Source organism: Centruroides vittatus, unplaced genomic scaffold, assembly GCF_030686945.1.
Source record: "Centruroides vittatus isolate TY-2023 unplaced genomic scaffold, ASM3068694v2 contig_482, whole genome shotgun sequence".
NCBI classification, from domain to species: Eukaryota; Metazoa; Arthropoda; class Arachnida; order Scorpiones; family Buthidae; genus Centruroides; species Centruroides vittatus.
Window position 1 is genome coordinate 1,916,849 of NW_027122272.1, and position 26,545 is coordinate 1,943,393.

At 25.9% G+C, this 26,545-nt stretch overlaps 1 protein-coding gene across 3 annotated transcripts in view; it reads left to right on the forward strand.

Moving 5' to 3' along the window:
• LOC136977911 (myosin-M heavy chain-like) overlaps positions 1–26,545 on the forward strand; it is a 145,738-nt gene that overhangs the window by 96,424 nt on the left and 22,769 nt on the right. For all 3 annotated transcript variants that reach the window (XM_067273505.1, XM_067273507.1, XM_067273506.1), the window contains one exon: positions 19,708–19,836. In XM_067273505.1, the coding sequence (XP_067129606.1) occupies positions 19,708–19,836 (129 nt within the window). The remainder of the gene's footprint in view (positions 1–19,707; positions 19,837–26,545) is intronic.

Consider the following 26,545-nt stretch of genomic DNA (forward strand, 5'->3'; position numbering starts at 1 on the left):
TAGTAGTAATTACATTATCCTGATGCCATGAATTGCTGCAACGGGGTCGACTATATAATAACGGAAATTTAACTTATTACTCGAAGATATCATTAAGAACACTTTTAGTATAAATATCTTTGGCGTGACTTCAAAACTGCGTGATCGCTAAAAGCGTGAAGAGAATATAACTATTAACTGCTTTTAATAAACATTTAAAAATTATTATTGAAATATAAATAAAATTCGTGCAAGTTTTATTTGTTTTCTTATAATTTTCGTGATTTATATTTTAATTTTCTTTTTCCCAAATCAAGTATGTTTACTTAGAAAATATGTCACAAAGACAAATATAAAGAAAACTAATTTATTTCATGGTGTATCAAAAGTAATGACTTTATATTTGCTAAGGAAATTTTATATCATTATTGAATAAATTTTATAAGGTTAATTATCGTCTCTAATTTAATGGAAAAAAATTAAAAAGCATTTATCATCTAAAACGCGTTACTAACGTTATTTCTGAATGCTGGAGGTCACTTTCTTTATCTGATTACTAAAAATATTCAAGATAAAATCGTTGATTTCAAGATCCTAATCTAAAATTTTCTTCAAAGTTTATTACGTAGTTAATATGAGAAAATCAGTTTATAATTTGTAAAAAGGTCGTGAAAGTTTATTCAAACCTACAATTTTCACATCACTTATGATCACTTTTCGTGTGGAAGTAGTTTATATCGATCGATAGTTAAGGAAATGTGAACTTAACAGATGCTTGTTGGGATCGGTGAAATATTTTTTAAAAATGACAGGTTATAGTGAAAATCTTCATGAATTACTCAAAAATAATAGTATTAGATTATAAATAAGTTTCTAAAATTTCAAAATATCTATATATTGGTTTTTGAATAATTCTACAATTTAAAAATTCGTGATATTTTAAAATGATTTTGGTGCTTAAATAGCATTAAAACTTCTTTGCACCGAGTTATTAATAATTTATATTATGTAATAAGATGTGGAATTTGCTAATCATAATGCTAAATTTAATAAACGTGGTAAAATTTGAAATGACAGTTCAATTCAGATTCATATCTCCTTCATTCAATTTAATGTATTTTCTTTAATATAATCATTTGATTCGATTTTCAAAAAGAATAATTTTATTTTTAATTGAATTAAATTTTTTTGAACATATTTTAAATTACTGCAACGATTTTTATGGTCTTTTTTAAAGATTTTATTAAAAATTTTGAATATTTGAAAAATTTATATTTATTGTTATGTTATAATTTTATAACAAAAATAGAATATAAGTTTAAAAAAAATAGCAACGATGCGAAATTAAGGAAGAGAAAATAGCAGGAAGGAAAAACGATATTGTGGAAAATTCAAAAACAAAGATGATAAGAAGAGTGAAATATGGAAACAAACATGATGTGAAGTGAAATATAAGAAAAGAAAGTTGACGTGAATAGAAAAATATGGAGACAAAGAACCGCATAAAAAAGAAATATGATATGAAGAGAAAAATTTGAAAAGCGATGATGATGAGAAAAAAAAGAAAAAATATATATTTTTATGAACATATAATAAAAAAAGTATAAAATTTATATCAAAACAAGAAAGATTAAAAAATAAAAGAATATTATAAATTTTCTTTGATAACTTATTGTTTTTACAATATGAATATTTAATTTTAAAAAAAAAGAAAAAAAAACGATCTACAGGGTTGGATTGCATTGACCGGATACGACTCGCAACACGTGGGAGATCTGTCAAGGAAGATGCTTTCCGGAAATGCTTTAAAGGGATACTGGTCCCTATTTAGGTGTTAGACACGTCAAGAAACTCAGAAAATTCAATGCTGCCAGCTCGTTGGTCACGCACGAACCCAGGAACAATTACCAGTGTTTAATGGTTTTATTTACTCGGTCACTGATGTGCGCGATCTAAAGAAAATTTAAATATATTTCTTGACAAAATTTCTTGTGATTAAAACATAATTTCCTATTCGATTATCAAAGAAAATGAATATTATAATATCCAACAACAGCTGAAATGTTACGACATATACTATAAGAAACTCGATATGCACACGTAACAGATGAAATAATCATTATTTAATATTCCCAAACATCTTTCGAGTATCCAATTTTCATCACTGAATCAGTTGAATATATAACAATTGCCAAAAATATATTCATATTTACACAAATACTACTGTTTTTCCAGCTATAAAAATAACCAAATTTCGTAATTCAAATGAACTATAAAATTATGAAAATGATATTGCTAAAAGTAAGAAAGTCTTGTTTAATGTTTTTTAAAATAAACAGTATATAAATTTTAATTGTAATGTAGGTAATTGAACAGTTTCATAATAACATTTATGATTTTCAAGATAATTTAAAAAGAATTTCAAAATTGTAATATGCAAGTTAAAAAAAAAAAAAAAAATTAATCTCTTCGAAGCATCAAATCTCATAAGACGAGTTACACAAATCGACTACTCGACTTATTTATGGAATTTAATTGCAAAATATTGAAGTGAACTGCTAACGAAATACATATTTTGTCACTTTATTACCAATTCAGTTTCATATTATAAAATATGATTCAGTCATTTTGTGGAAATTGATGTTTGGGATTTCGTGACAGTCAATTTCCTTTTGGTTGGTATCTGGTTACTAGCTCGTGACAACGGAAATTCACGGTCTAGTAGCAAAGCATCGACCTCTTATGTTTGAAATTACTCGTGTTAGGAAAGGTTCATTCAAGATGAAATTTCTCGCTTTTTCTGAAATTTACTCGGCTTAAATAACAACAAACAATTTTGTGAAAATTTAAATATTTGACATTTGACAATATTAACGAAATTTGATTTTAAAATGACTTTAAACTTTTCCCCTTTAATTTGACATAAAAAAACACATTCAAATTAAAATAGACCATATAAATTTTATTCAATAACATTAATTTATACACTGAATAAGTTGTAATGAAATAAAACAATTATTTAATTAAAATAAAACTTGTCATTTAAGTTAAATTAATTTTTTAAATATTATATAATTAATTATTTTTGCATACTTTTAAATATTCATGATGTAAAATTGTAAGATTGCACTACCATTCACCACTGGAGAGTTCGATTGTTAAACAAATAAACTGCATTTACTATCGATTTGTTTGCTAGTATTATAGATGAATTAACAATAGCATATAAATAATAAATTAATTTTCTTTTTCTGAACAAAGTTTATAAAATAAATGTACTATTTTCTAAAAGTTTAGTTTTTTTCTGTGAGCAAAAGATCATTATTACCTCTATTTTAGTGGATGTTTTTTCATTTGAAGTTTTTAAAAATATTTTTTCTTTGACGAACTTTTTAAAAAATAAAACTTTTTGAAAGTGTTCTATAAAATTTACTCAAAATAATAAAAATTGATTTCAAATTGAGGCAATTTCAGGAATTATATATATATATATATTATATATATATATATATATGCAACTATATACAAAAAATTTTACAGGGAAAAAATGATTAATAGTTGCTGAATTTAAATATACGATTATAAAAATCTGAAGTAATGGTGAATAGTATTGAAAAAAAAGAAATATATATATATATAAACCTATTATAGAAATATTTCTATATAAACATTGAAAAAGAAAGGTTCAATCAATAATGCATACAAAATGACACGAAATAACAAACTGATCGATTTATCAAATAGCAGAAACCTTAAAAAATAAAAATAAATTTTAGATACAAAAATTTCTTTTTTATTTCATTGCCTTTATAAAAACGATTTATTCTATATTTCAAGCTATTTAAATGAATGAAGTTGATATATTAAATGTTTGTAAAATATAAATTATCTTAAAATAAAATAAACAAACTATAAGTAAATGAGAATTCAAAGAACACGATTCGATTCCTCGGAATTTTAATTTGTTTGCAATAACAATTTTAATCTAAGACTGGATTTATGAATATCTGTTACTATATTTATAAATTAAATTAGAATTATGGCAGTTTATGAATTTATTAAGTGGTAAACATTTAAAAGAAAATTTCTGTATTTTTTAAACTAAATTTTAATGTAAAGATGCCAGAATACGTTAAATTTTAGTTTAAATTTTTAAATTCATTTATATCTGATATACAGTCAAACATCTAAACAACTGCCACTGACAGGAATATAAAAAATTTCCATTGCTTGGAAATTATTTTGTACGCATTTCAAAAAGAAGCGCGTACAAAAATGGTCGCCTTTTAGAGATGGTTGTTTTGAAGATTCGACTCTATAACAAGTACAATGTAAAGATATCGGTGGAACATTCTTGCTAAAAGCTACTTTTAATATATAAGTAATCATATATATATAAATTCAGTATATAATACTATTAAGTTACGTGAAAAAATAATATTTATAACTTCGAAACGATGAAAGATGTAAGAAAAATGTTAAAAATACTTTACTGTATTTTGTTTGTTTAAAGTCAACAATATTTTGTTAGATCTTTTTCAATAATCTATAACATTCTGTAAGCATTATAATCTATAACATTTTCCTTTATATAATATTTATATGATAGCAAAATAATAATATTTTATTTTCGAATTCAATAGAAAATCGTAAAATAATTTATTGATTTTTCAATTGTTTTTCGAATTTTTATTTGTAAAATTTCCTTGTAATACCTTCAGAAAGAAGAATTTTAATTCTTTGTATAAGAATTAAAATACAAACAGCTCAACGAAATCGACTTTCTACAAAGTCGATTTCGTTAAGCCCTTTGAAAAAATTGAGTAGGAAAGTCAACAAGTAAAATTTATTATTAAATTAAAAAAAATTAATCTGTTTTATCATTATAAATGGTAATAAATATTTAAAAATTAAAAAAAAAATTAAACTATTACATTCTAAAAGTTTATATGATGTGTCATAAATGCTTATTCTGTATCAAATGATTAGAAAAAAGCCCAGAACAACAAAACTTATTTTATTTAAAATATACTCAAATTTGCTAATATATGATATAATTTGTTTATCGTCATTAGATGAGGTCGACCACTGTCTATGATATAATTATTATTAGAAAGAGTGGGCTAATAAGCCTTGGCATTCATAGAGACCTATTCGACCTTGACATGTTTCCCAGAATTCCATTTTTTCACACTAACCCTTCCTTTCTATGAACGCCACAACTGCCATCTACCGGAAAAGATATTAATAAATTTTAATGTAAATAATAATAATAATAATAAAGATTAAATATTTATATTAAAATAAGTTTATTTAAAATTATTGAATTGTAAACTAGAAAGAAAAGTTTTAAATATTTATTATTTTTCTATATTCAAATTTTATACGATTTAATTCTTATGGCGCCATCTATCAATAATAAGTACAACTTAACAAAAATTATTCGAAAAATAAATACAATAAGGAATTTAATTTCATTTGTATATCCTGTGTATGCATTGTACTTATGTGCAAATATGTATATACTGCATATTATATTATATATTATATGTGCAAATATGTATATATATAATTATATATAGCAGAAATTATGCGAGTATATTATATTGAAATATGTGTAAAAAATAATTATTTAAGAATATAAATTCGGTAGAAAATTTTGATTGATTCTGGAAATGTTTTCTTCAATTAAACGATATTTTTAACGGTAATGGCATAATGGTACCAGCTTCACGCTGAGCTATGACACCGTTATCAATTTTCGAACGGTTATATTTTTATTTTTGTTTATAGGTTAGGTACTTTAGATTTATTATAAATGCAGTGGACTCTCGTTAGCTTTAACCCGTTTACCGTCAACTATCGATTAGTATCACTTTGACGTCCAAGCAGAAATCTATACACTTAACTCCACTTAAGGGAAACCCGGTTAACTGTTAACGTCAATTTTTTCTAATCCGAATTATATACTTAGTGTACTAAATAATATTGGTTAACGTAATTCTTACGGGTGGTCCTACAAGAGTTCATTCTAACGACAATCTACTGTATATAAATTTTCATTTAGATGTTTTATGTTATGTTGTATATAATTTTATTTTGGATGTATAATCATGATGTATATTAATTTATATACAGTAGAAGTTCGTTAATCCCCAATAATCCGGAATTATCCGATAGTAATTCCGCAAAACGGAATTTGTTTGAACACATGGTGCGCTAAAGACCCCGGGTGGAAATACAGTACACGTTTGGAAAATAAATATTAGACACATGAATCATAGTAAATGTTAGTTGTAGACTTTTCAATTAATCTTAACACGGTATAGTTATTCACTGTATCATCTTCAGACTGATTAAAGAGCGTGTGTAAATAAAATGTGTGTACCAGAGTGCTATATATTTTGTAACTGTGCTCTGGTACAAATTGTACGGCATTCTGTACCGCATGTCACTTACCGAATTTTGCAAAAATATAAAAACTTCCGGTAATCTATCATTTTCGATAATTCGGACCACTCTAATATCTTAGCTGCGGGGTTAAAAAACTTCCACTGTATATATATATGTTACATATATATCTACAGTATATATGTAACATGTTTTTCAAATATATAGCTTGATTTTCAACATAAAATAAATTAAATATTTAAAATAGAAGATTTCTAAACATGTATTTCTTTATTTATAGGATACACTTAATAATAATTAAGTTAATTGACTTACACGAGTACAATTAAAAAGCAAATAATTATTGTAATTTAGTTTTATAATTTTTAGTAAATATTGTCCTTAATTAAATTTCATTTTAATTATTCATCTAAAATTCTTCGTGAAGTGTATTTAATACTAAATTATAACAATTAAATTTCACTAATTTAATGCGTGTAGTTTATAATATAATTAATATGGCAGGTTTTATAAATGATATAAAATTAATTTAAAATATTTTTATGCTTTCCCATGTTTTAATTTTATTAATATCGTGATTTTTTAAATATTAAAAAAACTCACGATATTAATGTTTAATTTAATAATTATATTTCCTGGTTGTACTGAACTCTACAACGACATTTTAGATTCTGATTTTAATATCACTGAATTAAATGAAGCTATCAAAAAAGCAAAAAGTAAAACAACGCCGGGTAACGATAACATTCCAACTGACTTTCTAAAAATGTTATCGCATAACTCCAGACTAAAATTACTAAACCTATTTAACAGTATGTACAAATCGAACTCCTATCCTGAATCCTGGAATACAGCCACTCTCACGATGATTTATAAAAAAGTTGATCAATCCTCTCCCGGTAACTACAGACTGATAGCATTGCTATCCAATATAAGGAAATGTTTCACTTCAATTCTTGCAAGCAAATTTCAACTATGGACTAAAACTATGGAATTAGAAGCTGAATTTCAATATGCATTTATTACAAATAAAGGTACCAAATCAGCAATCTTCACCCTATTAATGATAGTTCAAATCTACCTTCTAAAAAAACATAGAAAAGTATATGCCGCCTTTGTTGACATTCAGAAAGCATTTGATTCAATATATGTTCCACTATTGATACACAACTTTAAATCCTGTGGTGCGGGTGTCCGATTTACTTCTGCAATTCTAAAACTATATTCAAACTATATTATTAGAATAAAACAAGACAATAATATCTCTCAACCATTATCTCTATCTCGTGGAATTCTCCAAGGTGATTTTCTCTCCCCATATTTATTCAATTTCTACCTAATAGGCATTGATCATCTTTTCTCCGAATCAACTGACGGAATGAATAATAATAGGTGATAGAGTTTTTCATTACATCCTTTTTTGCTGACGATCTTGTTCTCCTGGCCCCAACGAAAATTTCATTACAAAGGAAAATCAATCAACTCAATGAATTTTTTCATTCGATATATTTTACAATAAACCCGTCTAAGACAAAAGTTATGATATTTTGCAATAATTGTAAAATAGCTGAAAAAAATACTAAAATATACCATGAAAACTCCCTATTACAAACTGTGAATGAAATAGATTACTTGGGAATCAAGTTTGACTGGAATTTAACATTTAAAGCACATTTTAACAAAATGAAAGTCAAAGCGAAGCAGGCCATTGGTAATTTACTACTTGTAAGTTCTAAGCTAAAAACTTCCAATCTGAATATCCATATTAAATTATTTAACTCTACAATTATCCCTAAGATATACTATGCAACCCTGATCTGGAGTCTAGACTATATTTATAAATTGGAGTATTTTCATATTTATTATTTATTCAAATTCTTTCAGCTAGAAAGAACTATCCCAGGCTACGCTATACGGCACGAAGTGAATCGTATCTGGCTCATCCCTTTCTTACTGAAACGTCTAATTAAATTTTACTATAAACTTAAATTTAAAAACGATAATATAATAACCCATCTACATCAGGAAAATATTAATCAGAGTAAAAATCAAAAATTTAAACATCTATGGCAGTATAAGTTAACTAAAATCTTAAATACATTTGGAGTATCGGAGCTATTATTTCAAGATAATATTCAAGATTGGAAATTTGGATATACACTTTTAATAAATTCTGCAATTTCTCAAGCAATAAATAAAGATCAAAATTTATTAAATCAAAGCGCCTACCATCCATGGTATACCGACTTGTTATAATTTCCGTCCGTTCAATCCTATTGTTGCAACCAATTAGTTTAAATATAAAACGTCTAATAATACAACTTCGTTTAAATAAATATACTCTTTTCATCAATAATATCTACATCGACTTTACAAGTTCTCATTGCTTCCTTTGTCATTCTGCAGACTTCTCACCATATCATTTCATTTATAACTGTCAAGAACTCAATAGTCTGCGAGACCCCTATAAAATACTTCAAATATGTAACTATAACTCATCGCTTGATTTTAAAAGAAGTCTAAATAATCTTAATAAGAAGAGCCTTTACAAAATATATAATTACTTTGTCAAAATTTTTGAAAAATTTCATTACAATTAATTAATATATATAAATGCTCCTTTTGTTCGGATAATTTTGGCTATTCTTATATACACTGTTCTTGCTAAAATCTGTGTGTTACTATGCATCCATATATGTTATTGTTAACCATAGCGATTAAGTTTTATTTAATACTTATACTTATGTATATTAAAATTGCATAACTGCAATCACCTTTATCCAGTTGTATCTCCCCCGTATCAGAAATTATTTTCTGTTTGTAAACATTACTTTGTATGATTTACCAAGTTATTTAATAAATGATGATGATATTTCCTGGTTGTAAAGAGTTTGTAAGACAAATGAGTTGTTCTATTGCATTATTTAACACAAGTTGAGTTATTAAATTTAAAATAAATGTAACTATACAATAGATTTTTACTTTGTTAAATCTGATATTTTCAGAAGAATGAAAGTTCAGTGACTTCATAAAATTCTGTGCATTATAAAAGCCGATTATATGACATAGTTTGAAAGAACATGCTCACATCTCGTTAGGAAACTCCTATAAAAGATATATGGAATATCCATTAAAAAAATATTTTCCATTAAAAATTTCGGTATAGGAGAAATCCCTCATAAAAAGAATAGCATCAACTGTGAAAAAAGCAATGAAAAATAAATAATACTGCAAATACTTCCGTTTATACTAAAATAAACTCCTTCAGAAAATAAAAATTCTATTAATTCTACAAGGGACATTCTTAAATAATGTTGTTTGTTTAAAAGAGAATTTTTATTTCAAAAATATAAAATAATTTTTTGTTTTATTATTATTTTTTAATTCAAGAAAATTTAAGACAAGGAACTAAATGTGAATTGGTATAAATCAATTTTATTTAATTCTAAATTCACTAAAATAATATAAAATACCGGTATAATGTATAATTGTAAAAAAGAAATTATGAACGTCGATTTTAATTAAGTAATTAAATATAATATATGCACGTTTAATTGCTTAATTTAATAGAGAATGATCATTTTAATTTAATTGTACGACTTTAATAAGCGTATTTACGTAGTGGATTTATTAGGAATCAAATTTAAGCATTTCAATTAAAAACTTCGTTTAAGAAATGATTACGTTTGTTAATGATAATTAGTTTATTTACTTTAAAATGAATATTTAGGTAAGTGTAAAAGCATAAAAGCATAAAAGCAAGGTTTAAATGACACTTAAAAATGATATTCTTTTGCGTTAGTGTTTTGTTATGTATTGTTATTAGTGCATATTGAAATCAAGTGTCAAATTAATTGTTTATTATTCACTATTATTTGAGTTTCTTATTTAAACTACTGAAGTTGAACGTATTAAATAGGAGGAAATTTATGTTCTGGGAAGAAAGTAATGGAAGAGCAACAGATTTTCGACGTTCTCTCTACTCAAAATTGTTATGGTTTTACTTTCATAATAGAAACAGAAAGCGGTAAACTGCTAAAGAAAATGATATTTAAGTAAAATTGCGAAGGATAAACTGGCAGATCTTAACATTATATGTCCTTGCATTATTTCTAAACATGTTGAAACTATAAATTCAATATAAATTCTTGGTTTGTGCGCGTGGATGTAGTTCTAATCACGTGGCAACCCTCCAATCACATGTTATCTCTCACTAGAGGTCGACACAGCGATTGTCGACTTGGCTAGTTGCGATCACAGCTGTTCCAGAGTCAACGGGAGATTTACCAAACCGGTAGTAATTCGAATAAATAAAAACTGTTCGGTCATCTTTAAGGCCTTTGGCCTGCCTAAGGCATGAATGTTGAAGATTTAAGGAAACTTAAATTGATTGCTGAAGATTGTTGCCCTTGGCATCGTCCCTTGTCACCTTTGGTCGTCGCAGGTCCCGTTTGCGATGCTTTTTCTGATTATGTGTACGAATTATATGCCGATATAAGCGGATTCTTTCATTTTATGCCTCCTTTAGCTAAAGACTGTACCGAACAAGTAGCGGTGAGTTTTGAAATAATTATTGTTTTATTTTTTTTATCTCAAGTTTTAAACAATAAAGTTTATTACTTTTTATATTATTTCGTTCATAATTTTATTCGTCACCTATAAATTATATTTATAGGGCCTATATTTGTTTATAAAGTACTTATGACCTTAATGATGTTTATAATATCTTTTATAAACAGAGATGAGGGTAATAAACATATTTAGAAATTGTATTGAAATAATGTGATAGATGTGAAATCTTATATGGCTTGTTTATTCCAAGTAAATCCCAGTAGATTTTTAAGAATAAAACAGAATAATCTTAAATCGTAACTTGTTGTTATAAGATTTTGATCAAAACATATTTAATATTATTATCTACATTTTTTAAAACATATCATGTAATTAAATTGTACAAAATGGCATAAAATAACTTAAAATTTTTACATTTCAGAAAATTCTAAATAAATAAACAAACAAAATTTTTGTGTAAATTATAGTTTAAATTTAAAAACTTATTTATAAACATTTTTTTAATAATATTTTTATATATTAAACATTTTTTGACATTTTTGTTTTACAATATTACACTTAAAGGAATTCTATAAAATATAAACCGAAATTAATATTTAATTTTATTCATTAAAAAATAATATTCTGCACACTAAACATGTATTTAATAGCTAGTGAAATCGCATGTAACTTTCACCAATAACTCATAAACACTCATAATATGAAACTGTGGTAAAATATTCGATCTTTCTCTAAATTCAAAAGATATTTTTTAAATACAATTTATGAGCTATTTTGATGTTAGTAATCTTCTTATCGCGTGAAATATTTCATAAAATGCAGTTATATTTTATTATTACTTCTCCGGCTCAATAATATGACAGAGGGAAAGTATAGCGATCGGTCAAACAATGACCCCTCAAGATTTTTACATTTTTGGACTCAGGTGACCTTCAAACGTCGAGAAATCAAAAAATTCGGGTTTTTTCCTGTATGCATGGATGTTAGTATATGTGTAGGAGACATGATTTTGTTCCCTTTATTTGAAGCTTAACAACTCCTGTGCCTTTTGTTGAAAATTTCTGAAATTTTGCAGGGGGATTTATGTATTAGGGGAATTGACACTATTAAATTTTGGTGGTTAAAGGTGGAGAGGATGAGATAAAGGGGGGCATGTGTCATATCTCGAGTACGGTAGGACTTAATGACGATTTTACTCGTTATTAGCATTTACAATTTTTTTTTTTTTTATAAAATTCGTCACTACCCTCAAAATTAACGTTTTTTTCCCCATTTTATAATAATTGAAAATATAAAAATTGCGTGTGGCGCCATCTGTTACGATATTTTTAATCTAACAGATGGCGCCATACGCATTTTTAAATGTTGCTGGGAAAGTTAAGCAACTCGTTGTTGGAATTTTTTTTAACATAAACTACACTATCATAAATCTTTTATCAATTTATTCGATAAAGATTGCAATTTTCTTTAATTAAAAATTTATTTATTTTTTTTCTAATAGACTAAAATAACTCGGAAGTTTAAATCTTGTATTTAAAAAAATAAAAATATGTTTAAAAATTATGCAAAAATTATGGTAAATATACTAAATTACAAATATTTATTCTACTTTATTAATAAAGTTTTAGTTTCACTCTTGATGGTTAGTAATTTCATTCATGTGCATTCATAAATTCTCATAAAAGTAGAATATGTGTACTCAACCATTCATATTTTTATATAAAGTATTATGGTATTTTTCTTTTGACATGCATACTTAATTTTTAGCGTAGAATTAAATAAACATAGCTCTTGACATTAAAGTTATGTGTATATCTTTAAGGTCAACATTAATTCCAACGATATCAGATTTAATTAAATTCTGGTAATGCTGCCACTGACATAAGATTTTGATTGAAAATCATTAAAGATGCCAAAAACACACTTTGAGTATATTTAATTCGAGTAAACACGCCAACGTTATACAGTTAATGTTCTGATTTCTTGTTTGAAAAACTAACTCGCTTTTAACTTGTCAATATTTCTCTCAAGAAACCTAAAAAAAAGGAATACCTTTTATAATTAAAGATAAAATTCGATTTTGATGAGCAGACAAAAAGAGTAAAGATTCTTGTTTATCACAAGAGTGCCAGTTTTTTTAAACATTCAATAAAAATAATTTAAATAATAAAAAAGCTGTTTTTTCGTATTAACAATTATGTTTTAAATTAATTTTAAGGAAAAAAAGTTTGAAGGACAGATGATAATAAAGTGCTTTAACCTTAAAAAAAGCTTATCAGATTTGTGTTAATCTTGGTCAAATCATCTTATTTTTCTGTAAATACTGGATAATGAAGGACTATGATGATCTTCATCTATGGTTTTAATACTGTTTATTACTTTTAGTACAAGGTCTGAGAATATCATTAAAAGAATAAAAATAAGTTAATTTATTTGATATAATTAATTACTATATTTTACAATACAGTATTATATATGCCGTAGTTTCAGTATCATCCAATCCATTTTTGACATGTACTACTATTGTTTCCGTAATTCAAGAAATGCAAGTAGCATTAATAATGTAGTAGCACAACGTATCAGAAAATCCTGTTTTCAAATCATGACGTATCAGAAAAACATGGAAGTGACGTGACGTCGAAATTGAATAGTCACGTGCTTTTTATGTCACGCTTTGTACATCCTCAAGATCACGTTACGCGCTCCACATTTCGGTATTCTTTTCTGTCGATCGATAAAAATTCCAGTTTAACGTATAAAAAAATTAAAATATAAACAAGTTTTATCGATTACATGAGTTTTATTAAAATTAAGAACATTTATTTATTATTAGACTAAAACGTTTAACAAGATAAGTAATAAATGATTAATCATGATTAAATTCATAGTAATTTGTATATTCAAATTCTTTAAAACTTTATAAAATATTTCTTCTTGTCTTAAAAAGAATCGATAGAATATATTTTAATAAAAAAGGATAATTTAAAAGCACTAATAATAAATTATTTTTACTTTAAATGTAGCTTTTTTTTGTGTTAAGAAATAAATGTAATAATAATGAAATTATTTTTTATCATCATCCATAGAAAAGCGTAGACAAGTTATTGAACTCGTCTACGAAGAATTCTCAATAACGAATGGGCAATTACTAAGTTATTTCTGTGCATATTTAAAATGAAATAAACAAAAGTTGTCCTTAATTATTAATGCCTCGAATATTCTTAATGACGTTTTCATAATTAGTATGGGAGAATATCACTTTTCTCGAATTCGAATATTAACCAGATCTCGAATATCACGAATAATTTGTGAACTTGATTACCTTATATAACTTATTTAGTTAAGTAATAAGTATTAAATAAATTGTTTATTTTATTGTAAGATATTAACAAAGTAAAATAAACTAACAATTTACTAAATTTTTAAGAAATGAAACTTCAAACTTTTAAGATTGACTTTGATTTAAAGATTTCCAACTACACTAGATTAACAAATAATTGTTCTCATTTTCATCTAATGCAGTGTTTTATTTAAGAAAACAAGAATTCGAAAACGTTGAGGGTCTATTTGGTTTCTATTCTTGTCACAAATGAAACCAGAGATTCTGAAGAAACACTGTGGTAGATACAATGGAGATATTATTGACACACACGCAAAAAAAAGAAGTTATAATGTATTTGTTCGAACTTCAAAACGTTGCCTTTATGATGGCAAATATGATTTATCGGACCATCCGAAATACAATCGTCGTGCACGTGTTAATAAAAGGTGCTTATTAATTATTCAAATATTTTTAACATTTGAGTTAGTTCCCCTTTGAGTACTTCACAGTAACTTCACGTATACTGAGCAATATTGATGGCATTCGTATTATTCGCGTGTATTTCTTATCGAGACAATATTCGAGATCTTTAATACTTTCTAGTATTCGAGTATTAGCGGATAGCATTCGTCCATCTCTAGTATATCTATCTTAAGTTTCTGTAAGGAAAAGAATAAACAAACTTATCCAGCAAGTTACATTTAAAAAAATTCATCTAACTGCAGAGTATAATCTGTAAAAATTTAAAATTTTTAACGGATTTTTAATAAAATACTGAAATCTGTAACATTATTTAGTTTATATTTGCATCTTTGTTCGGACTAAATTATTAATAAATTTGTAACCACAAAAATCCATGCTAATAAAGTTTAGAAATCGAGCAAGATTTTCAATATGTGAAATATAATAAAAATTAAGAGTAATTTGTATAGTAATTATAGTCAGATTTTCAAAAAGAAATTTAATATTTTGTTTAGATATAAACTTATATTAATTATCAGAAGAAATATATATATAAAATTAAAATATATCCATTGTTATTCCACATCAGCAGCTTATGAAGTAAATAATATTCTACAAATATTGGATTTTTAAATTTTTTTGAACGTACATATTACTATCAATATTATCCAATTGATATTTATTTGTATTTATTTAAGGTTATATTTCTTTTTAAATCGAATTAATGCTGATAAAAATGCTATTATTTGTTTATATTAAGTATAAATTTATATTTAATTTATTTAAACTGTTGGATAACATCACCGATATTTTTTACAAAGAATTTATTATTATTATTTTTTTAATTTTGAAGACAGAAAATTCCTTCTTTCGGATATGAATTACAAAAGACAAAAGACTACCGGCATTAAGACAATCTGTTTTGTAAGTCTTTCATGAATTCGACTAAGAGATGAAGACCAAAATATCCTGGTTAAAGAACTCTTAAAAATTTATTAACACGGACCAAATTACCTCCAGGATAGTAGGATGACGCCTTAAGCGCTCCACCATTTGGCCGTTCGACGTTATTGATCATGATATTAATTGATAATATATTAATAAATTAGGCTATAAAATATAAGATATAGAAAAGTTTGTTTTGCACGTATTAAAAAGTATTTAGACTAGATTTACGTATTGATGTTAAAAATAATTATTTCAGACAAATATAAAAACATCGCCATAATTTTCAATGTTAACTTTCTAAATATTGTTTTACTGGTCATTCACTTTGTATCATTTTCCGAATCATTTGTCTTTAACTACTCTCTTAAGACTTTATTTTACTTTTTTAAATTTTATGAAACTCTATTTGCAATCTTTGAACTTAAATATACGATTGTTTTTGTATTATAGTGTTCTAAAATTTAATTTGAATATGAAAATAGATTTTTTAGCCTTTTCGTTATAAAAATGTTTCAACTTTTTAAAGAACTTTTATGAAAATGTAATTGTTTTTGAAAGCTTTTAACACATTCTACAGAGTACAGTTTGTTACTCTAGATAGTTTTCTTCGATATTTTACCGACTTTTTTGTACAATCATTTATAGTTTTAATGATTTCTTTAGCTGGAGTAATGAAGTAAACCAAAACTGTACGTTATTGTGTCAGCCCATATGATATTTCTTCTATAGATTAAATATACCGTGTCCTATTTTAACAGAGTCTATCAATGTTATGGATTTATGTTGCTCATCAAGCGTTTCTAAGAAAACTGGGACCGAGACAAGACAAACCTTATTCGTTATTAAGACAAATTGTCATTAAAGAATAAGAAGGATTAGGAAACATTCAGAGGTCATTAACACATCGAGACTATTTCGAGCAAAACTGTGTTGAGGCACCCAACAGGGATCGTGTTCGAAAATAAATCTTCACTGGTTCCTTAATTGGTACCTTTCAACGAGATGTTGGATCATTTGCCCCGATTTCTTTGCTATTATAACTAAAAAAATCATGACTCTATCCGGTCCAGTTTGGCAGGTGGTATGGAAAACATGTGCAAACAAATGAGTGCTAATCATAGAAGGAAACGAACACTTTTCTTCACCTAAACTACAAATTACATGTAATTGCATGCTTATATGTAAATGTTATTTATTTTTTAAAATAAATCCAAGATATTTATTTCGCTTTGACTATTAAATATAAAGGATGAGCTTGTTATTCTTGTATTGAACTAGTATTTGTTAAATGACTTAGAACATCAATTCAACTAACTCGTTGTAAATATATTTTTCAAAGACAAATATTAATTTTACAAAAAGAAGACGAAACATCGATAAAGTATTTTTAATATGCAACATAGAAAATTATTTGAATAAATATATTAGAATGAAGGCAGTTTGATAATGAAGAAAGTAAAATTAAGAAATGTAATGATGATATAAATCTTGATATATAAATGCTAATTTACTTTTTTCTAAATGTTTTTTTCAATTAGAAAGATTGATGTAAAGATTGGAAAAATAATATTAAAAAATAAACTTAAAAAGAACTATTTATAATCTCTTAAAAGTTATTTTTTTAATTTGAATTACTTTAAGAATTATACGTATATTAAATATAATTCCTATATATATATATATATATATATATATATAGACACCCTCGAAAGAGAAAGAACAATTTACTTTATTATATTATTAACAAACATATTTAGGTTTTTACATTATTATATTAATTAAGTACTAAATATTACATAACATAATAAACATAATAACACACAAAATTATTTCATAGAACAAAAAGTTGTCTTATTAATTACAAGTAACACCATTTAAATGTATATTTGTCATTTGCTAAAATTTGTATTAATATACCTAACTGTAAAAAAAGTTATAAAATTCTAAACAATTTACTTTTATATTAAGTTTTGTGATTATCAATGAAAAATATAATACTAATACAGTAAAACCTGTCCAAAACGGAACCCGAATAAAACAGAAACCTGCATAAACGGAAAAAAAAATTTCGGAACGGAGCGATTTTCTGTTAAAAAAAAGACTTGTTCAACTGTGGCGCGTTACCTTATGGGCAAAAAAGGGCAATTGCTTGGGGTCCCCACAAACAAGGGGCACCAAACCAATCTTTTATAAAAAAACATTTCCTGAAAAAAATTCCTCCGAAGAGAAATGTCTGAAGTCAACACTGTACACGATGCCTCTTAATTCAAATTTGATGGATCACACGAAGCTATAATGCGCCAGTGCTGTTCAAAACGGAAACCTGCCAAACCGGAAAAATATCCGGTACCATGAGATTCCAGTTTACGCAGGTTTAACAGCTTTTTTTTCCCCACTCTGAAACCCATATTCCATTAATATAATAACGAAAATACTCTTTTCACCGACGGATTTGTTCTCGATAAACCTCAACAATCTGTGCCGGTTTTTATGATTCATGTTATCGTTTCTAAAATAATTAAAGATGTAAATTCTACAATGTTCTGTTGTTCCATTCATTTAACCTTTAATTGATACCATGTTCATCCAGTAAAGTGAATTCAGAAGTTTCTATAAAACAAAATTTTATAAAAGTTTCCTGATAGAAATGAGAGTAATGTCTGTTTCGAAGGCATTCACGGAGATACTGGGACATAATGTTTTAAAATGAAACTGTCCCGTTCAAAACGGGACGCCTGGTCACTTTATGTAATATATATAATATGTAATCTAATACGTTTTATTACATACATTATTTGTAAGTTAAACATTCTTCGAGGGTCACTAGTGGCCGAGGGATGAAAACCACTGAACGCTGTTTGTTGAACACTGAAAGTTTGTTGAGGGTGTGCGCCTTTCCAATGGGATAGCTACGGGTGTTTTCCGGGTTTTCTTTATGTTTGTAGCACCAAAATGGGGGCTAGTTTCCCATAACAAACATCCCGGGAGGCATCACCCATCTGTCGTGTTATCATATACGAATAAAACCAATAAACATTCTTCCTTGCAGGTTCACAACTTTAAATGTCTAAATATTAAAAATATTAAAAAATTATAAATCTTGCGTTAATAATTCTGTTTTGTTTATTAATATTTATGTAAACATTAAATATTTTCCAAAAGATTATATTTTATACTTTAAAGAAATGGTACATTATTTAATATGAAAATACTTGCCAATTATAATTTCGAAAATCATTACAAAAATCATACAATTTTAAATTAAACAGATTAAATAAAAATAAAGTAATGAAATATATTTAAGTGAAATCATTTAGTCCTGTTAGAACAGTTCAATTAATATAAGGTTTCTGTAAGTTCCTCAAAGGATTCTCAGTGACGTCACTCTTAGCACTCTTCCTGAACTGAGAAATTTCAATACGTTATCCGGGATTACTAGGTAAATTTGCTGGCAGAGTCACAGCTGCGAGTTATTATTCATCTTAACAACCGATTTATTCATCCTAGTGATTTAAATTGATGCAAATTAAATAAGTTTCTTATCAGTTCTTTTAATCAGTTTTGTAACATATTTTTTTCCTTTCTTAGTGTTAAAATATTATTTAATAGAAATGCCTAAAAATAACAACATAATTAATTATTTAGAGTGAATATTTCTACAAGGTCATAATAATTTACAGTTTAAAGATTTAATATTTGTGAAAAATTCTTTATCCTATATATTACATTTTCAATCATGTCGAGTGACAACCAGAAGTGCTACTTCAGTTTACGTTAATTACAGTTACTCTTGAAAAGTTAAGTATCCTAGTAACAATAACTATTACTGAACAAATATTCTCTTTGCTTCTTTGATTGAATACTTCTTTATAAATTCTTGTTTGATGATATTTTTTTTCCAATTGCTCCATTTAAATAAAGGTAATTCATACGGATAACAATACTCGAAAGAGAAATTATGCTAATTTTTCTTGATTTTTCTACAGTAAACACGTTATCTTTGTTTATTACAGGAACAAGAAAGTTCGAATGTTTTTAAGAAATTATCTTCGTGTGAAGATGAAGAGAGTGAACAAGAGGAAGTTGAAGAAGGTCCTCCAGTATCTGCTTTGCATAGAAGAAGAGCTTTGGTGCCTCCGAAGGTTAGTTTTGTGATAAATTTAATAAAATTCTTTATTTAAAAATACAAAATGCCGCGTAGCTTTAATATTAATTTTATATTCATTATTTATTTCATCGTTTTTATTGAATATAAAGAAAATATATAAAATTGAAGTTTCTTATTTCCTGTAAGTTTAGAGCATTAACAACATTGCTTTCTATAAATTTCATTTTATCAAAAAATTCCTGTTTTCTACATTAAAATCCGTATTTTAATTCAAAAAACTATATGAAACCCATTATCAATGAGTAAAAGCGAGAAATATCAAATCGTTAATTATCAAATTCTTCTGTAACTTCTACAATTAGAAATGATTTGTGATTTCATAATAAACAACCAGGATATCCTTGTTAGCAAAGCTCGACTGATTTTGTAGGAAAACTAGAGTAATGGCCAAAGTCAACATTAGAAATTAAGAAGTGGGATAGTAGGTCGCGTGTTAAGGTGAAAGCATAAATATTACTTTATCTTTTAAAAATATGATTTGTCGTTATCTCTTTATTTTAAAAATTTACATACTTTAAGTAAATCTGTCGATAATAATTTTTCATGTGTTTTTTTTTTAAATATCATTTTAATATTCCGTTCATTTTACTCCTCAATATAAATAACTTGTAGAAGATATCTCATTTTCGTTCGTACGTAGGAAGTTTATATTTATGTTATTCTATACTTAATTAAGATATTTACCAACTCGAATAGCTCTATCGACTGTAAGCAAAATAATTTATGAAATTATATGAGAAAATAATAAATTATTAGACATTTGGTATACATCTGGAAAGTAACGATCACTTACGATACGAGTTTTCCCTTAGGAGTGAAAAATTATTGGTGTGTTGGAAATAAGTTGACCAGAATAAACCGTATGTCTCAATAAACTAGTATCATTGTATCATGTCAGGGCTTCTTAAACTGTGAATTGCGAACCCAAAAGGGGTCGCGAAAAATTTGACAACTGCAAAATTTTGTACTACGTATTTATGCGACGATTATAAAACCAAAATGTTGGTCAATTCTGAAAAATGGTTGAAGATATCTTGCGTTCTGCAGTATCAAATATCCAGCCAAGATTTAATTCTTTATGTAAAAATAAATAAGCGCATCATCTCAGTACGCAGATTTACTTTTGTCTTTGTTAAATGGTAATAAATTGTAAAATAATATATCATAGAACCGTTTTGGAAAAAATCGTTCTGTGATTTTATTTGTATATATTACCTATTTTACGTACCTGTAAAACGTGGGTCGCGTAAAGTTTTCTCGGGTAAAAGGGGATTCGCGAATTGAAAATGTTTAACAAGCCTTGGTCTATGTTAAAATTCGTTCATTTTTGCGCCAATTTTCTATTCCTCTCGAATGTTTCTTTTGGCTTGTTTGCTCTTTTACTCATCCATCATTTCAGTTTCTTCTCATTAACGCTTTAAAATCATTTCGATTCATCGAAAAAGTAAAAATTTTACAAATATTATATGCATTATATACGTAAACATTTATTCTGAAAATTCTACTTCTACTGTAAAAATAGTTAATTCTCGAGTGATCGTTATATATAACATTCATTACCTGTAAAAAGTATTTGATAAATGACCTGATGAAATCAATATTTGTGTTAAAAGGAAAAATATTTAATTAATTCTAATAGGAAATAGTTAGGTGGGCCTAAATGTAAAACATTTAATATGATATTCTACGTTTATTTATATACGAAGCGTTATATGAAACGTTTATGTTTGCTTTTTAAAAGCATTTATATTTGGATATTTTTATTATTATAAAATATATTCTTACGTTTAGATGTGTTTTTCTACAGCAGTACCTCGCACATAAGTGTAATCTCTAAGCTTGTAATCTCATAAAAGCCCGTCTATTTTTGCTTTCAAATATTCTGATAGTTTCATAAACTTATATGCAGGTGAATGAACTTTTAGTTTGCATATTGATTAAATTTCCATAAAATTTCTAAAATATTTCCTGAATGGAGAGTGTTTTTAAAACATTTTTACTTAAATCTTGAAAGTACCAACTTTATACGCGCATTTTATTTTATTTTTTAATATTGTATCATGTAACAATACGAATTTATAATAATTGTATGATTTTTCACAATGATTCCTATAAACTTCACGTTAATAATATTCAAAAAATTAATGGAAATAATTTTCAAGTAAATTTCATAAATTATTAATACTTCAAACGAAGTTAGTACCTGCATGAGTGATTTCATATTAAAATCTAGATTAAAAAATACGCTTTTAATTCTGTTGATAAAGAAAATTATATTGGTTTTTCAATTTTAAAAATGTTTATACTATAAATTTGTTAGTACAAACTAATTAAATTTAATAAAAATTAAAATAAAATATAAATATTTACGAGGTGTGTCCCTGAAGAGTCATTGAACAACGTTCTCGATTGTTTAACATAAAAGCATACTTTAAAATTAAGTAACAACAATAAAATATTTATCTGAACTTATTATATAACTTTTCAAAAAAAATTGATATTAAATATGTTTTATTTTAATTTTCTATTACAAATAAATTTCGTGTGATATTATTTCTGTCAGAAAAAGATATGTACGAATATTTAGCTATAGAAAATATAAATTTTATAATAAAGATATTTGATTTCTTTGTTAGTGAAAAGGTTTTGAATAATTGTACAGGTTATAAACTAATTTTTGCGTTAATTCAACTAAGTTAAATTAAACTAAACTAAATTATTTTTGAATTTGATAACAAGATTCTTGTTTTTCTTTATTTATTCCTACAATAGATTTAGTAAAAATGTTATCTTAATATCTGTTAACAGTAGAAAAGTAAATAATTTGTCTACTAAATTATTTTATATCACCTCTATAACAGGTCTTTTCCTTTATGAAAGCAATTTTAAATGTTTAGATAATACTATTGTAATTAATAAATGTACTTATAATTGTTATTGGTAACTTGTAATAATAATGATTTGTGTGAAATAAATAAAATAAATATAAAGAAGTGTTGGAAAAAATAATAAATAAATAAATTCTTTGTACAATATTAAACTACGTGAAGAATTTATTTCATGTTATATTGTATAAAAATTATTATTTATTCTAAACATTTAAATTTTAATTAAAATATTTCAAGTAAATTGTAAATATAATTAAATCTTTTAGTTGATACACGACTTAAACTTTAAAAATTTTCTGTTTACATCTCATAATATAAAGCTTTGTTTAAATTCTATTTTATTCAATATTATAATTAATTTTTTTTATTAAAAATTTACGAATAGAAATCGAATTGCTAAGAAGAATATATATATAAAAATAATGACACCTTCGTTAAGAAAATAAATTCCCGGAAAATAATATTTTAAATTAAATATCTATTTTCCTCCTTAAAGACGAAAATTAAGTGACGTTTTAATCCTAGTAAATGCCAGAATTTATTGCTCTATCAGCTTTCAAAGATAGGCGACAAATAATTTTAAAAATCTTCAAAATAAGTGAAATTATGTTCGATGTCTACAAAAAATTTCTCTTTTATTATTGTTTCTTTTTTTGTTATTATAAATCTTCTGGCATCATTTTTTGGATCCCAACATTAGATTAATGAGACGAATTACAGATCATAAATTTTAAGATTTATATGCGTTATATAGATCGATATTTAAGAATTGCGAGTGCAATGTACCGATTTAGTAGCAGCTTCTTTAATAATCGATTTATTACCTGTCGATAATACGATTTATTTCTCTCTTATTATAGAAAAATTGATTGTTTTATATATATAAAAAAAATTCAAAATTGAAATTATTGATTAGTTTAAACATTTTACGACATTTTTTAAAAGTAGGTCTATACATTTAGTATCATTTTACGTCAAAGAAACGTCAGGGATGAAATGTTCGCCAGAATCGTTAGTAATAGTAACTGGTATCAAATAGTGAAGTATAAATAAAAAAAAATCGATTACGAATCCTTCTGATAACACAATGGTACAATAACGATAAGCAATTCTCTTAAACGAAATAATGAAATATGCTGAAAATTGCAATTTAAGATATAACATACATAAAAGTCATTTAGTAAATTCTCTGACTTGTAACATATCTTAAATTCTTATCATTTGAAATTCTACATTCTAAAAGTTTATAAAGAGCAAGAAAACAATAAAGAACAATGCATAAACCCCTATCAACAGCTTGAATGCTATAAAAATAAACTTCGTCCATTTTTCTTCTTCTTTTCTTATCAAACGATAAGAAGAAAAGAAGGCATAAAGTTCATTCATAAATAATTCAAATATTACTGTTTATAAGAATCACACATTGACTCTTTTGCCATTCAGTTTAGTATTCAACCACATAAATAACTTTTTAAAAATATTTATATGCTAATGTACAGTACAGTCTGTAATAACTGGAAATTATTTTTAAAATTGTTATAATAAATTCCAATATTAATATGATTCGTAAAGGACTTTGTTAGGAACGGAATAAATGAATTTTTCGAATAATTTGAAGGATGCTGTTACGTGATTCGTGCTAATTCGAAGATTTTTCTTTTATTATAAGCCCTTTCTGATTTATTTCAAACGAAATTATCTCCTTATTCGTAGAAAATCTAATTTTCACCTATCTCATACAATTCTAAATAGTCCTAACAGTTATCCAGCATTAAATTATGCACTCTATCTTTAAAGTGTTATTATTGTAATTGAATCGAAATACTGAACTGTATTTGTAATTCGTGACGAATATAATAAATTAAATTACTTAATTACTCAAATATTAAGAATTTTTTTTAACTTTTACTGTAACAACCAAATAACAATTATGAGTTTCACATATTAGAGTCGATAAGCGTTACAGTTTATTTTTATATAACACTAGCTGCATATTCCCGGCATTGTTCCACCTTTGAAGAGGTGTGGGATTGGTGAAGTTGGGTTGGGAGAGGGTCATAAAAACAATGGTCTTAGTAACTAAAATGTACATATATTGGCCCGAGTATTTACAACAATGAAACCGCAAAACACACACCAAAAAAAAAAAAAAAAAAAAATTGCTCGAGTTTAAGTTAAGAAGGAAGGGGATATTTAGGGGTGGTCGGGGATGGGAACCCCACGGTATCTTTTCTAAGGTGTTGAAGAATATTCATGCCAAATTTGATGTGAGACGTTGAATAATATAGAAACCTTTAACTAACCGTAAATATTTGAACTTTATTAATTATTTTTTTACTGTAAAATATAGACTTATCAAATTTATGTTTAAGAAATATGTATATTTTTATACAAAGAAAATTTAAGGTATCGTTTAAGTAAAAGGATGTCTATAACCAATGGCTGAAGCGGTTGAGGCATCGGTTTCCCTCTCTGGGGGACCCCGGATTGAATCCGGGCGAGCAATTCCAGGAATATTTCCAATATAATTTGTCCTGTATATATTGAGCCCCGTCCTTCACCATCCAAGCACTCCATTGTTAGCCTGACTGAATCCATGGGTGTGATATTATTTTGACTCATATCCGTGTGTTCAGCCATGGGCATGGCTTAAAATGGAAAAAATAATGTTGATATACAATAATTTATTATCAAAAGAACACTGAAGAGGTAACTTACGTTGTCATACACAGAACAACTTCACTTTCAATTGCAAGGTTTTCTTGTATTTTTGAAAAAATGAAAATTGACGAAACGGATTGATAAAGTAATTTTCATTAATTAGTAATAAGAATTTTGTAATTTAATTTTATTGCATATAGACATAATATTACAAGTAAGTTATATCTTATTTATATCAAATAGCTCTAAACTAACATTATATATATTAATAATTTACACATTAATAATTTATCTATAATAAATAACAAATCATTGTTTAAAAATATTAACTATAATTCTCAAAATCGTTTCATACAGACTATTTTTTAATAATATATTAAATACAGTCAAAACTCCGAACAACGGCCACTTACAGAAACAAAAAATGGTTGTTGTTCGGAGGTTATGCATTTCTGTTCGTTTAAAAAAACAAAAAAAAAAATGCCGCCATTTACCGGTAAATGTTGTTAGTAGAAGGCCGTTATCGGAAGTTTGATTGTAATATAATATTTCCAGTTATTATTTTAAAAAAATACAAGTTTAAATCATATTTTTAATAAGATAACTGCATTTTTATCAAATATTTAATTTAAAGGATAAACGTTCGCTTAATATTAGCAAATATTTTTTTTTACCTTTTTCCTACGGTTATAGACGTTTCAGTTAAGGATATTTCATTAAAATTCTATGATTTGGTTATTTTCTAGAAAAGATCAAACTATTTTTCATCCGTACATAAATTTATTTGCATAATAGACTTTGGAATATAAGTTACTTTCTAACATTTCAGTTGCTTTAAAATCGTGTGGAAAATTTCAAAGAATTTATTTGAAGCAGAAAAACAACAGAAAATCATAACAATTTTCTTTTCAGTCAACAGACTCGAAATTAAATCGAAAACTGTTTAGTTTTTTACATCTTTTCATTTCATCACTATTTTCCATAAGCATTGTATACGTTTAAAAAAAACAAGTAAATTGTAAAATTAAATTAAAATATTCTTCGTTACTTTATATAATTAAAAAGAAATATTTGTTGAAACGAGTTAATGAAAAAATAATGATGCGTGATATTTGATTACTTAAAAATTGTACG